This window comes from Lasioglossum baleicum, chromosome 12, assembly GCF_051020765.1.
Source record: "Lasioglossum baleicum chromosome 12, iyLasBale1, whole genome shotgun sequence".
In the NCBI taxonomy this organism is placed as follows: domain Eukaryota; kingdom Metazoa; phylum Arthropoda; class Insecta; order Hymenoptera; family Halictidae; genus Lasioglossum; species Lasioglossum baleicum.
The window spans coordinates 2,195,858-2,207,087 of record NC_134940.1 but is presented as its reverse complement, the minus strand read 5'-3'; the positions used below and the strand labels follow the sequence as shown (position 1 = coordinate 2,207,087).

Genomic DNA, 11,230 nt, shown 5'->3' with positions numbered 1-11,230 from the left:
AAATAAGTAGTATAAATAAATGTTATATCACGTTATTTTAGAATTATTCCTGAAACTTTTGAAATGATACTGAGAATAATTGGTCCAGCATTACATGCAATTAATAATTCCTCTGGTAGAAAACCAATACCAGAACAAAAGCAACTTCTTATAGCTATTTGGTTCATGGCTACTCCTGATTCTTGTAGGTATATGTACGCGGGGAGAAATATATATTAATATAATAAAGACTGTCACATTATTTAATCTATATGATACATATATCATTGTTTCAGATCTGTAGCGACAAAATTTGGAGTCCAATCCAACCAATGGAGACAAAGAGCTGCTTGTTGATGCTATTGATGGTGCTGGTCCTTCCACTTGAGGCTTCATCTGGAGGTTGCATGTACGCCTTTTCACCCATTAATGAATCCATCGCCTACAACCACAAAATAATAAGAACTCAATAACTCTATGTATCGAAAATTTGATGTTTACAATATACTTTTGTTAATTTTTACTCAAACCAAAACTTCAAATCATTTTTAAAGAGTTCACCCATCTTCGATTTCTTCGTTCCAATTCCACAATTAAAGCCACATAGAATTTAAGAAATCCTCAATTACCCGAACCGAAGCCGGTGAATGCAGGTAGGTTCGAAACTGCGTATTATCTACAATTCAAATCTATCTTAAACTATCAAATCTATAATACGTCCACCTATTAAGGTCGTAACACTGTCAATAAATTTGCGATCGAATAGCGTTGGTATTCATCGACCACTAATCGACCCTCTAGATCGGATCGACCCGAATTATATTATATCGACCCCTTTGATGATCCCTGCTCTAGAAGATATACATCTATCTAGATTGATGTTTTATCTAGCGCTTTTGACTACTGAAAACCACCATCTTTGCATTATCCAGAAATGAGAAGGCTCATCCCGCACCCTTAGAAACGAGTCTACCCCTTACGCTAGTTCGAGATGGACCCAGGGTAATTTAATGCTGTCTCCTATCTACCCAGTCTCAAATTACCTGTACCTTTTATTGCACTTGATTCAAATAACTTATATACAAAATCCTATATTTGTTCAATTTTATTCGTACAACATATTATGAACCATTAATCGAAAGGAATTAGTGCCATCTTGATGTTTCCAAAAACTCCATTCCTTCTGCTTTTAGGCGATTCAATATAGGTCGATAAATATCGGCTGTGAATGGAAGTACGACGCCTCTTTGTTGAATTTCACCTGAAATACACATTCGAATAACACACCAATAAGTTTTATTAATTAATAGACTAGTAACATACTTTGTATGCCATGTATAAAAAAGGAAGATTGTATCTACCATCAAGAACCATTTTGGCAGCAATAGCGGTCGGATATCCAACCGTGCGCGCCATTGCAGAATGTCCGTCCACGTCTCCATACAACACTAAATTAATTCCTTTAGTTTCTCGTCTGTTATCTGGCCAGAGGATACCAATATCGTGCCTCAAAATGACAAGGTCTCTTTCGTTCTTTTCGAAGCATAATTTCTTCGACAAATAATGTGTTAGTGTATCGAGTGGTGTATTTAATTTCAAAACCAAATCCTCTTTAAGAAGTCCCAAATCCTCAACAGCGTGCACAGCAGCATCTGAATTCAATACATCTCCTAATTTTCTTTTGAGATTCTCGTAAAAGATGTTATCGTTCGCCAAACCTAATAAATTACAAATCAGTACTCTCTGGAAACGAGGAAATATATTTCACATTAGTTTCTTCAAAACCTATTTCAAAATTATTCTACGAAAAAATTGGATTTATAGAATAAAAATGAATGCTGCCGTTAATAATTTCGTTTTATCAGTAACAGAAATATATGTAGGCACTTCTAATTGATATTGAAAGATTTAAACATTTTTTATATTGAATTGGAATCTTTTACTATTTCATCAGATTAGCCATAAACACTTTGCATTTGTCTTTTTACTCTATCGGCGCGACGGTATCATTAGCAAGAATAAATATTAAAACAAAATAAAAGCACTGCGAGATGGCAGAACAGCTCTGAATAGAATAGCCAACATTTATATTTTATACATCTCACTTTAATAAAATATAACTTGTCTGCAAAAACATTAAAATATGCAAGTAAACTTTCTGATTTATGAATGTAAAAATAATTGCATGATTCCTTTTATGTTAACTTGAGAACAATATAATAATGATAATTGTAAACTATCATATTATTTTATAATTGCATGATTCGTTTTATATTAACTTGAGCACAATGTAAATAGCACATTGTAAACTGTTGTTTTATTAGGTATTATAACTAAACTGCGGATCTTTATGCATTGATGGCTTCCGAAAATGTCCACAAAATGCTGGATTATTAAATTCAACAGAATTTAGTGCAATTTTTATTTATCTCAGGTCTCCAAAGGCGACTACAACTGAAAACAAGATTTTCTTTGATTCCACTTTCTTAAAATTCGTTTACAAAAATTACAAATTGCATAAACATCCGCAGTCTATTTATATAACACTCTCGAATATATTATAATATTTTATGTATGATCTGATGAAGTTCGTGCATATGAGTATACACGAACGAAGCAAAAAATAAATGGAGCAAGCCATGTTTGCATACCCATGTTATATCTGGTCCATTTGGATGTAAACATGGATGAGGATTGGGATCGATGAGTCCAAGGTATTGCAATGCTCGTACTGTGTCGCAAAAACCTTTGAACCTTAACGTGCCCCGTAACACTTTTGTAGCAGTATTTATTCCATACAGTCCTTTATACATTGTGCTGTCACGATTTGGATAGCCCTCTAAAGCGAATCCTGGCAGAAAGTCTAATTCTTCAGCAGCAGACATTAAATCCCCGCCAGCTGGTATTTCAATCACCTTCGAAATAAATAATATTATCATTATTATTATATGTATGTATTTAACCATAGTGTAGGTAACATGGCGTCACACATGAACAATACAGTAATGCTTTGATCTAATAAGAGAAACCTTCGGGACCGTGCTGTTTCTTAGATAACGTGGTTGCACTAATTCTTTGTGACCTCGAACCTTTCTACAGGATCTTCAGCACATAGTCTGTTTAAATTTTTTAAATCCATCGATTTTTCTCATCTTTTGAAAAACGGTAAGTATCGAACCGGGGCCGTTGGCCAGGCGAGGCCGGTGAGAGGGGGCTCAGCCGAAAATCGACCTACTACTATAATTGTAAGAGAGGAAGCAGTGGGGCCGAGTATAAATATTGTGAGTTGTCTGTGCGAAAGCGATTAGAGACGTAATTGTATTCGAGAGCGGACTCCTTTTAGGAGAATATCTGTATTTCCGATTTGAATTTCAAACATTGATGTTGAAACAATAAAGTAAACAGTGTGTTACTAACACTTACCTTTTTATCATAATAATATTTTGCTGCTCCCAAAGTGTTCAATAATACTCCTCGTGGTGACCAACTAAATTTGTAACGTAATGGATTGTCAGAACACTCTGGAGCAGGTAGACCACCGCACCAAGAAACGAAAGACTCGATTTTTCCACCAGCTTGTTTTACATTGTCAAAACACTCTAAAGCCAACAGGTGATCGATTCCAGGATCTAACCCTACCTCGTTAAGTATTGTTACGTCTGCTTGCACAGCCCTAGAATTATTAATATCCAAGATGATTAATTCGTTATCAATCGTCATATTATTCTTCTTGTCGGATATTATCGATTGTACTGTCACGATTGCAATTTATGCATTATATTGTTTACAATTTTAAACATTTGTAACAAGAAATGGTATTATATTATTGGAGTCGCGGAGTTTTCTAACAGCCAAGCAGAAATAAATCAATTCAACGAGCAAGAGGAAGGAATAATATACGGACCTGGAATAGCTGATTAGTTGTACTTATATTTGTGGATATGTTTGAGAAGAATTTAAAAGTGAAAGGGCATTGACCCCTTCTACTCGATAATTCCATAGGGCGGATATTGAAAATGCCCTTGTGGATTTTAACGAGTAGGTAGGTTCAATGTTGTCCAACGATTTTTTCAACATTTTCACCTCGCTGCGCTGCGCTGGGGCCCCAAATGAGAACCAAAGTATGCATGCATTTGTCACTTGATACGATACGAGACCCGTCGCGCGCCTGTGTGACGTACGCAACGTGCATCTCTGTTGACAAGTTGCCGCATTTCGGGCAGATTTTTAACTGTCAATAACTAAATGACGAAGCCGAAATCGCAATTTTTTTATTCTTCATTTTCGTCTTACTGTAGCTAAACACCCTGTATATAATGAGAAAAATGTGTACTTACTCATCGTGTAAAGCTTTTACTTCGTCGTTCATATAACTCGCTGTTACCAAATGGGTTTTAGCGCTTATACACGCTTTTGCAATAACATGGTGCAAAGAGTAAGGCAATAATGAAACCACAACATCCGCGGACTCTACAATATCCCTTAAAGTGTCCGGTCGTTCTAACACATTCAGAAACACTGGTTCCACCCCCGGGAATTTATTCGCTAATACATCGGCCTCTTCCTTCAACTGAGATGCAACAATTAAACGTACGTTGCTGAGTCTATGTAAATATTCGACTAATGGTCCGGAAACAAATCCTGCACCAAGTACAACCACCTGTTTATACAAAAAATGCAAGAAAGAGTAATTAGATCTCGTAGATGAATTTCAACAGAGACAATTGCAAACGCAATTGATTGCCTTACAAAACATTTAAATGTTTGTGTTACTGCTCAAGGCCACAATTTCGAACATTCCATTTAATTCAAATAAAATAATTGCACATTTTGAAGTTATCATTTCTTTATCATTCTAGTTCAAGGTCATTTGAATCGGCTACAACACTATGAAGTTAAAAATATATGGTGCCATTTAAAAATCATCGATCACCTTCAAAAGACCTTGAAAACGACAACGCGATCAGAACATTCTCTTATATCACCATGTTTCCCTTCTTTAACAGTACAGTAATTCTTCAATCGAAGTCCCAACACCCGTGTTTTGAACGGACTTATTTTTAAATTGTGATAAATTATGCAAAGATACATGTTATCCAGAAGTGATAAACAATAATTTTTAAATTGTTTTTATAAGATAGCTTTTTAAACTGTGCCTTCCGAGTCAAAAATATTGATAAAGGAATGAGCGTAAATCTAATATTACCAATATACATATGTAGAACTGTTCATATGCAAAACTGAATGGAAAATATTTTAATACCGTTTTGTTCTGTGCTTCTTTGTTGTCTGCTTTGTGCTTGCTACGTTGATTCAGTAACCTCAGGTCTTGAATATATTCAAAATTAGGTGTCAGACGTCCATTAGATGCGATTATTGCGTCATGCACCGCTGGACTAAAGTTGTGTTCTTCCAATGGCAGTTTTGCATCCGATTGGATAATGTCCAGTATGTATGGATACAAAAGATTACCAAAGAAATCCGTGGATTCTTTTGGAAGCTGAGTTGGCATATTGTCTATCGAACACACCAGAACACCTGGACCTTTGAATGATTTCGTGTCCTTGTTGCGATCGGCGTCATATAAACAAAATGGCGTGTCGATTGTTGTACACTCGTTCATAAATCTATTAACATTCCGAATTATACAAGAAAATATTCGTTAAACGTCGTTGATTCGCAATCGTAATGGACTTGTAACATAGTAGTGGCCACGTGTAGAAAATTCCACGAAGTTAATAACAATAATTAGACTGCAGATTTTATGCAAAGTGAAAATCGTCTGCATTAATTGCGAGGCCAAACAGCTCCATGGATATTTATTTCTTTTTTTCAAGAATTTGAATGAGCTAAGAGTAATACTAATGTGTACTCGTTTTTCTAAAACAAAAATGGGCTGCTGTTCGGTTTAGGGGACCACAAACTTTGCACTCTTTTTTATACAATTCCGTACAGTTTGATGAGAAAATACCGAAAATCCAAATTTCATCTTTATTAACTTTTGAACCACTAATCTCCTAGGATTGAACCTGGATTTTTGGCATTTTCTCGCAAAAATCTACAGGATTACATAAAAAAAGGCAAAGATTTCTGGTTACCCAAGGTACAGTGTAGTGATAATAAGTAAACTGCGGATATTTATGCAATTTTCAATTTTTGTAGGAAAATTTTAAGAAAGTGGAGTCATGTAGAATCTTATTTTCAGTGGTCTTTGTAGTTCTGGAATAAATAAAAATCGTACTAAATTCTGTGAAACTTTTAATATTCCGGCATTTTGTTTTTAATTTTGAATGGCTATTAAAATGCATAAAGATCCGCAGTCTAATAATAAGTATTAATCTTACTCAATACTGCCTCCAGGGTCGGCAGATATATCACAGATGGCTAACATTCTATGAGGTAAGGCAGGTGCGCCAACGCTCGTGGGTAACCAAGGAGTACAAGCTGGCCTAAGTAAATATTTAGCGTCTGGTAAAGTGAGTAACTTTGGTGAATCAATTGCCCAATATATGCCGTTAATAATGACTGACGCATATGGTGCAATCTTTTTGCTGAAAGTGGAAATATATCTCTCAGGGTGCTTATCATATTCATCGGAATCAAAACCACCTCCATCTTTCCTTTCTAGATGATGTCTCCGTCTTACCTCGCACCCATATATCTTTGTTGTATCTAAAATGTTGGATACATTCAAGCATTTTGTGTAAACGGAATTCCGATTATGATACAAGGTGTATTAAAACTCGTGGTACAGCCAAAAAGTGGTGATTCCTCGTGCAGAAACAAGTCGAAATTCGCAGTGGAACTTTTCCCACAAAAAGCTCCACTTCAAAAACAAATCAAATTGAAATTATTCGTTCGGTACACTTCCTATCGAGCAGAGTTCGGCAGTAATTAATTACACGAGTATTTAATTACATCTTCAGTTACATGTGCAAAAGTGGACTACAATTACAATAAGAAAACGGTTAAATGGTCCAAAACATAAAAATTAGTGGTTTGAAAGAAGAATTACACGCGCTGTCTTTCTCTACGTTCGGCTCGGCCTTTGAAGCTCAAAAACATAGTAGTGTCTCTCTACGATCGATGCAAACAAACCTCCCCGAGGCTTTTGCATCGATAGAGGATTATTTACTGTACAAGTATAACTGTCCATATCATATCTAAACAAGGCAATTTAATTAAAAATACAAATTTAGTAAACATATCTTTACAAATTAACTAAGCAGACGAAGGAGGAAATGTAAACATATGTACAATATGTTTGTCAGTTAGAAGAGATAAAACACTTGTATTTATAAATATAGATTATTTAAAATAATCTTGCATGTAACATTGTGTTGTGTACACGTAGTCTGAAATCTTTTCAGTCAGATTTTTTATCTCTGTACGAGGAATCAAAAATGGCACAATGACAATATACACTTTTTGCAATAGAAAATAGTTATGGTTGAAATGTTTAACAGGTACAATTTCGACAAATTTTTATTGAAGAATACGTTAAATTATTTATCGTCTATCTCCGGTAAAAGATTCATGATTAATCATTGTGAACCCTGATAAAACTGACATATTTATAATGTTAACGGAACCTTTTTTATGGGGCTACATACCTTTGACAAAATGAAAAAAATTAATTTCATAAAAATAGTATTATATAAGCTTCAAACATTTGAAAGTTTTCAAAATCAGTGCCAGAAATATGCGAAAGAATTGACCAATTTCGATAAAATTTTGCTGTGGCAATCTTGAAACTATTATCTACTCTTTCATGAGGCACAGTTTTCGTATATTTTCTTATTTTTTTGTGCACGAAAGAAGCTGAAGTAACCGAGTAACTGCATTTATTTTAAAGAGTAGCTGTTTTGTGTACTTCAATATAAAACAATGTGCATTAGACAAAACCCCACAGAGATATCTCTGGTACCGCGAACGGTATTTTGCAAAATTAGCTTCGGGAAAATGGCAGCTACGAAACATAATTTTATATACAGAAAGAATGGTTGAATTTCTCTTATTTTCAACTGTTCAAAGATATGTAGTTCCATAAAGAGTTGTTTTAATTTTAAATTTACTTACCGCCATGTTCAGCGACTTTCTTCAACATTTCTGGTGGTACGTATTCGTGTGGAAGTTCCTGGAAAACCTCCTGACCACCTTGACTAACATTACCGCTACCAGTAAAAATGAAAGTCAGGGGTCCAATTGATTTGGGCATGGCACCTAATGCTATTTCATAGCCTGCATCTCGTATTGACTGACGTGCCATTGCCGAATCTCTATAGTTATGCGCTGGTCCAATGTGCTAAACAAGTATTAACATTTGTAATTGAATTTAAGATTGACTCGAGAACTTAAAGCGAACTATAAATTCAAATCCTTGAAATTGAACCTCGGCTATCGCATCGTAGTAATAAAAATATGTGGTCACATACAAAAACAACATGAATGGCCTCGAAATTTCGAAGGAGGCCTTGAGGAAAATATGATTTCCGAGCGATAATGTGTCCCCCCGAATCAAATACACACGTCCCTCAATTTACGCGAATATCCGTTCCACGTGGATTTGATTTACGCGAATAAAAGAACGCGTGTAAATTGAATCTGTAAACTTCATAAGTTTCCAGAGGCCACACTACTCTTAATCAGGGTCGCCAGGTCGTCAGCAATCGAGGGGAATCAAGTACCTCCTCTCTGATGACCAGTCCAGTGGAAGGGGAAAAAGAGGGGAATGTGTGAGCTCCGTTTGAAGCTCAACTGGCGACTCTGCTCCTAATGTTTCCCTTCCTTTCCGCGTAAAATTCCTTTCAGGTAAAATTACGTAAATTGAGGTTTTGCCGCGTGAAACAAATACTCGCGTAAGAAAGTGCCGGGTAATTTGAGGGACAGGTGTAATTGATCTTTTGATATTTGTAACAGAGTCAGCAGGACACTCTGTATATCGAGACATTACTGTACACTGGTACATACCATGAAGGGTGTGTGGTGTCCAAGGGCCAGCAATCTCAATCCAAGTCCATGTAGTATGTTCACCATGCCGGCCACGCCAGCATACTTCCCAAAAGCGACCACCCTTTGTCCATTGACATCCGTTAACTTCTCATAATCCAACAAACGTATATTCTTTTCCAAGATCGCGTCCAGAAGAGGCATGTTACTCTCCTGCGCTTTGATCGTGTGGGAAAAGAAGCAATAAGTTTTGTTGGATATAAGCTGATCCACAGGGACCTGTTTCACTCCGAATATCACAGAGGCAGAGCTAATGTCTTCTTGTAATATAGCACCTGCTGCTTGATACGATTGCGCAGGATAAGCCCTTCTGTTGCTCGGCTGCACGATCACTTTCACTCCTGCTCTAATTAATCGGCGAACATTTGCAGGGGCTAAGGGTGCTCTTCGTTCCCATACTGACTGATCCTCCCTTCTGATCGCGATTATTTTACCCTTAAGGTCCTGCAAGAATAACTTCAAATTAATCGTAATTCTGTAACACTTTGCAAGCTGTTTACTGAAAGAACTTGTATAGAATTGCTTAAAAAATTTTAATTCGTCGTTAAAATTTAAGTTTCTCTTTCGTTATCGTTTAAAAGATAATGTACATCTTTTTATCGTAAAAGATACGAACGGGACAATCGATATTAGAAAGGCAATATTAAGCAATATAAACTTTTTATTAAAATTTAACTCTGAGCACTCGAATGGTGCGTTCAAAATATTGTTTACACTTTACAATTACTAAACATTTAGGCATTGTATGTATGAGGTATTATACCAATCCATCAAATTTCAAAAAGATCACGGGGAATGGAAATATTCTAGGTCGGAAGAAATGTTTAATGTTCGAGTTAAAATATCTCCGAGTGGAAAGGGTTAAATATGATTGACAAAATGTTAACTTCTTTGTTATATTAACACTTTACCGTATAATTGTTAGTCTAACTCGATTTGCATACGTGCAATTTGAATTCTGATGTGGACATTGAAATTCATATTTAGTGTTACATCTGATTGGTAAAATGCAAATATAATTAACACTAAAACTACCGAACACTGAAAGCGATTAAAATATTTTAGCTGATAAAAATGACAAGGCTTTATTTATTTAGATTTCGTGGCATTATTATTGCAATATGTGCTTGGATAGAGAAATGTATCGAATCATTTTCCATGTAAGCAACGTGATAATTTCAATAATTATTATTAAATTAAAAATGTAAGACCGGTCATTTGACCGGCAATGGTAGGTTTAGCGTTAAAATGTCAATCTGGTTGTTGAAGTTTTTATGTAACTCGAAATTTCAGTGTTTCTAATTTTATTTTAGTAAACTTTCGAATATTTTAATGTTTCTTTATACTAGTATTTTTATATTAACAAACGTAGTTGTACATACTGCTGACAAAGCGCGTGTACTAAATTCACACTTGCGTAATCGCAAAATCCTCATAGTATCTTCATTAAGTAGAATAAACAATGTTTTAAAGGGTATGACGGTGGTGTAGAACTTGTATTCACGATTTTATAGAAAATACACAGTAACGTAGCAAGAAACTGCCTTCCGATGATGCGGCGCGTTGACTTTTACTTTGAATGTGATGCTCCTACATTGCTGTTTTGATGTTACACAGGTCAAAGGGGTCAATGCAAAAGTATTACTACATCACTGATAAACTCGTAGCCATTTAATTATTATCTACAGGCTCCAACTTTCCTAAGACACGTGACTTAACAGACACACAATCGCTCTGATTCATATTCAAATCTCATATTGTGAATCTACATAAGCAATCGATTGAATGTCGATCGCTTCGCAACGAAATCGAATTTATTATTAGATACATGCAGGATTGCTTTGAAACTCGAAAAATTTATTCGTATTAATAGAGAATTTTAAGGCTTAAAAACGGTTTGCATCGGATGATTATCATTTTTTATTTCTTGCCCTATCACACACACACGTCTTGTATGTACATATATCCGACAAGGATAAGAAACTATACATACAGGATGAACAAGATAGAATGCTAACTATCATTCATAGCAAACTTTCCAAGAATTCAAAGTGACACTGAACAATTTATCTACATCACAAACTATTAATTCCCATATATTTTTGTGAAGCTTCAATAGATAAGTTAAAAAGAGTGCAAACATTACAAATAACTTGCACAATAACACATATTTAATTAATCTTATGCTGTCCATTTATGGATTTTGTATTCATAGATTTAGAAGAACTCAACAAGACAATAT

General features: G+C 35.3%; 1 protein-coding gene across 2 annotated transcripts; it reads right to left on the bottom strand.

Moving 5' to 3' along the window:
• Window positions 1-280: 280 nt before the first annotated feature.
• On the bottom strand, window positions 281-11,145 carry Lkrsdh (lysine ketoglutarate reductase/saccharopine dehydrogenase). Of its 2 annotated transcripts, XM_076434191.1 has the most exons (11): window positions 10,371-11,145; window positions 8,950-9,432; window positions 8,059-8,284; window positions 6,324-6,651; window positions 5,243-5,606; window positions 4,317-4,639; window positions 3,403-3,652; window positions 2,631-2,894; window positions 1,341-1,722; window positions 1,109-1,240; window positions 281-421 (listed from the first exon to the last, which is right to left on the bottom strand). In XM_076434191.1, exons 1-10 carry the CDS (start codon window positions 10,422-10,424, stop codon window positions 1,125-1,127), a joined length of 2,790 nt encoding a protein of 929 aa, XP_076290306.1. In that variant the 5' UTR covers window positions 10,425-11,145; the 3' UTR covers window positions 281-421; window positions 1,109-1,124. The 2 variants fall into 2 exon arrangements, with proteins under 2 accessions (XP_076290306.1, XP_076290305.1); XM_076434190.1 differs by having other exon boundaries at window positions 316-1,240.
• Window positions 11,146-11,230: the final 85 nt, after the last annotated feature.

What these genes read in the sequence shown, in the direction of transcription:
- Lkrsdh (XM_076434191.1), bottom strand. Translation starts at nt 10,424, where the DNA reads ATGAGGATTTTGCGATTACGCAAGTGTGAATTTAGTACACGCGCTTTG. An exon ending in GTACACGCGCTTTGTCAGCA is followed by an intron (nt 9,433 to 10,370) that starts GTATGTACAACT and finishes TTATTCTTGCAG; the next exon opens with GACCTTAAGGGTAAAATAAT. An exon ending in AATATTATTATGATAAAAAG is followed by an intron (nt 2,895 to 3,402) that starts GTAAGTGTTAGT and finishes TTTATTTCGAAG; the next exon opens with GTGATTGAAATACCAGCTGG.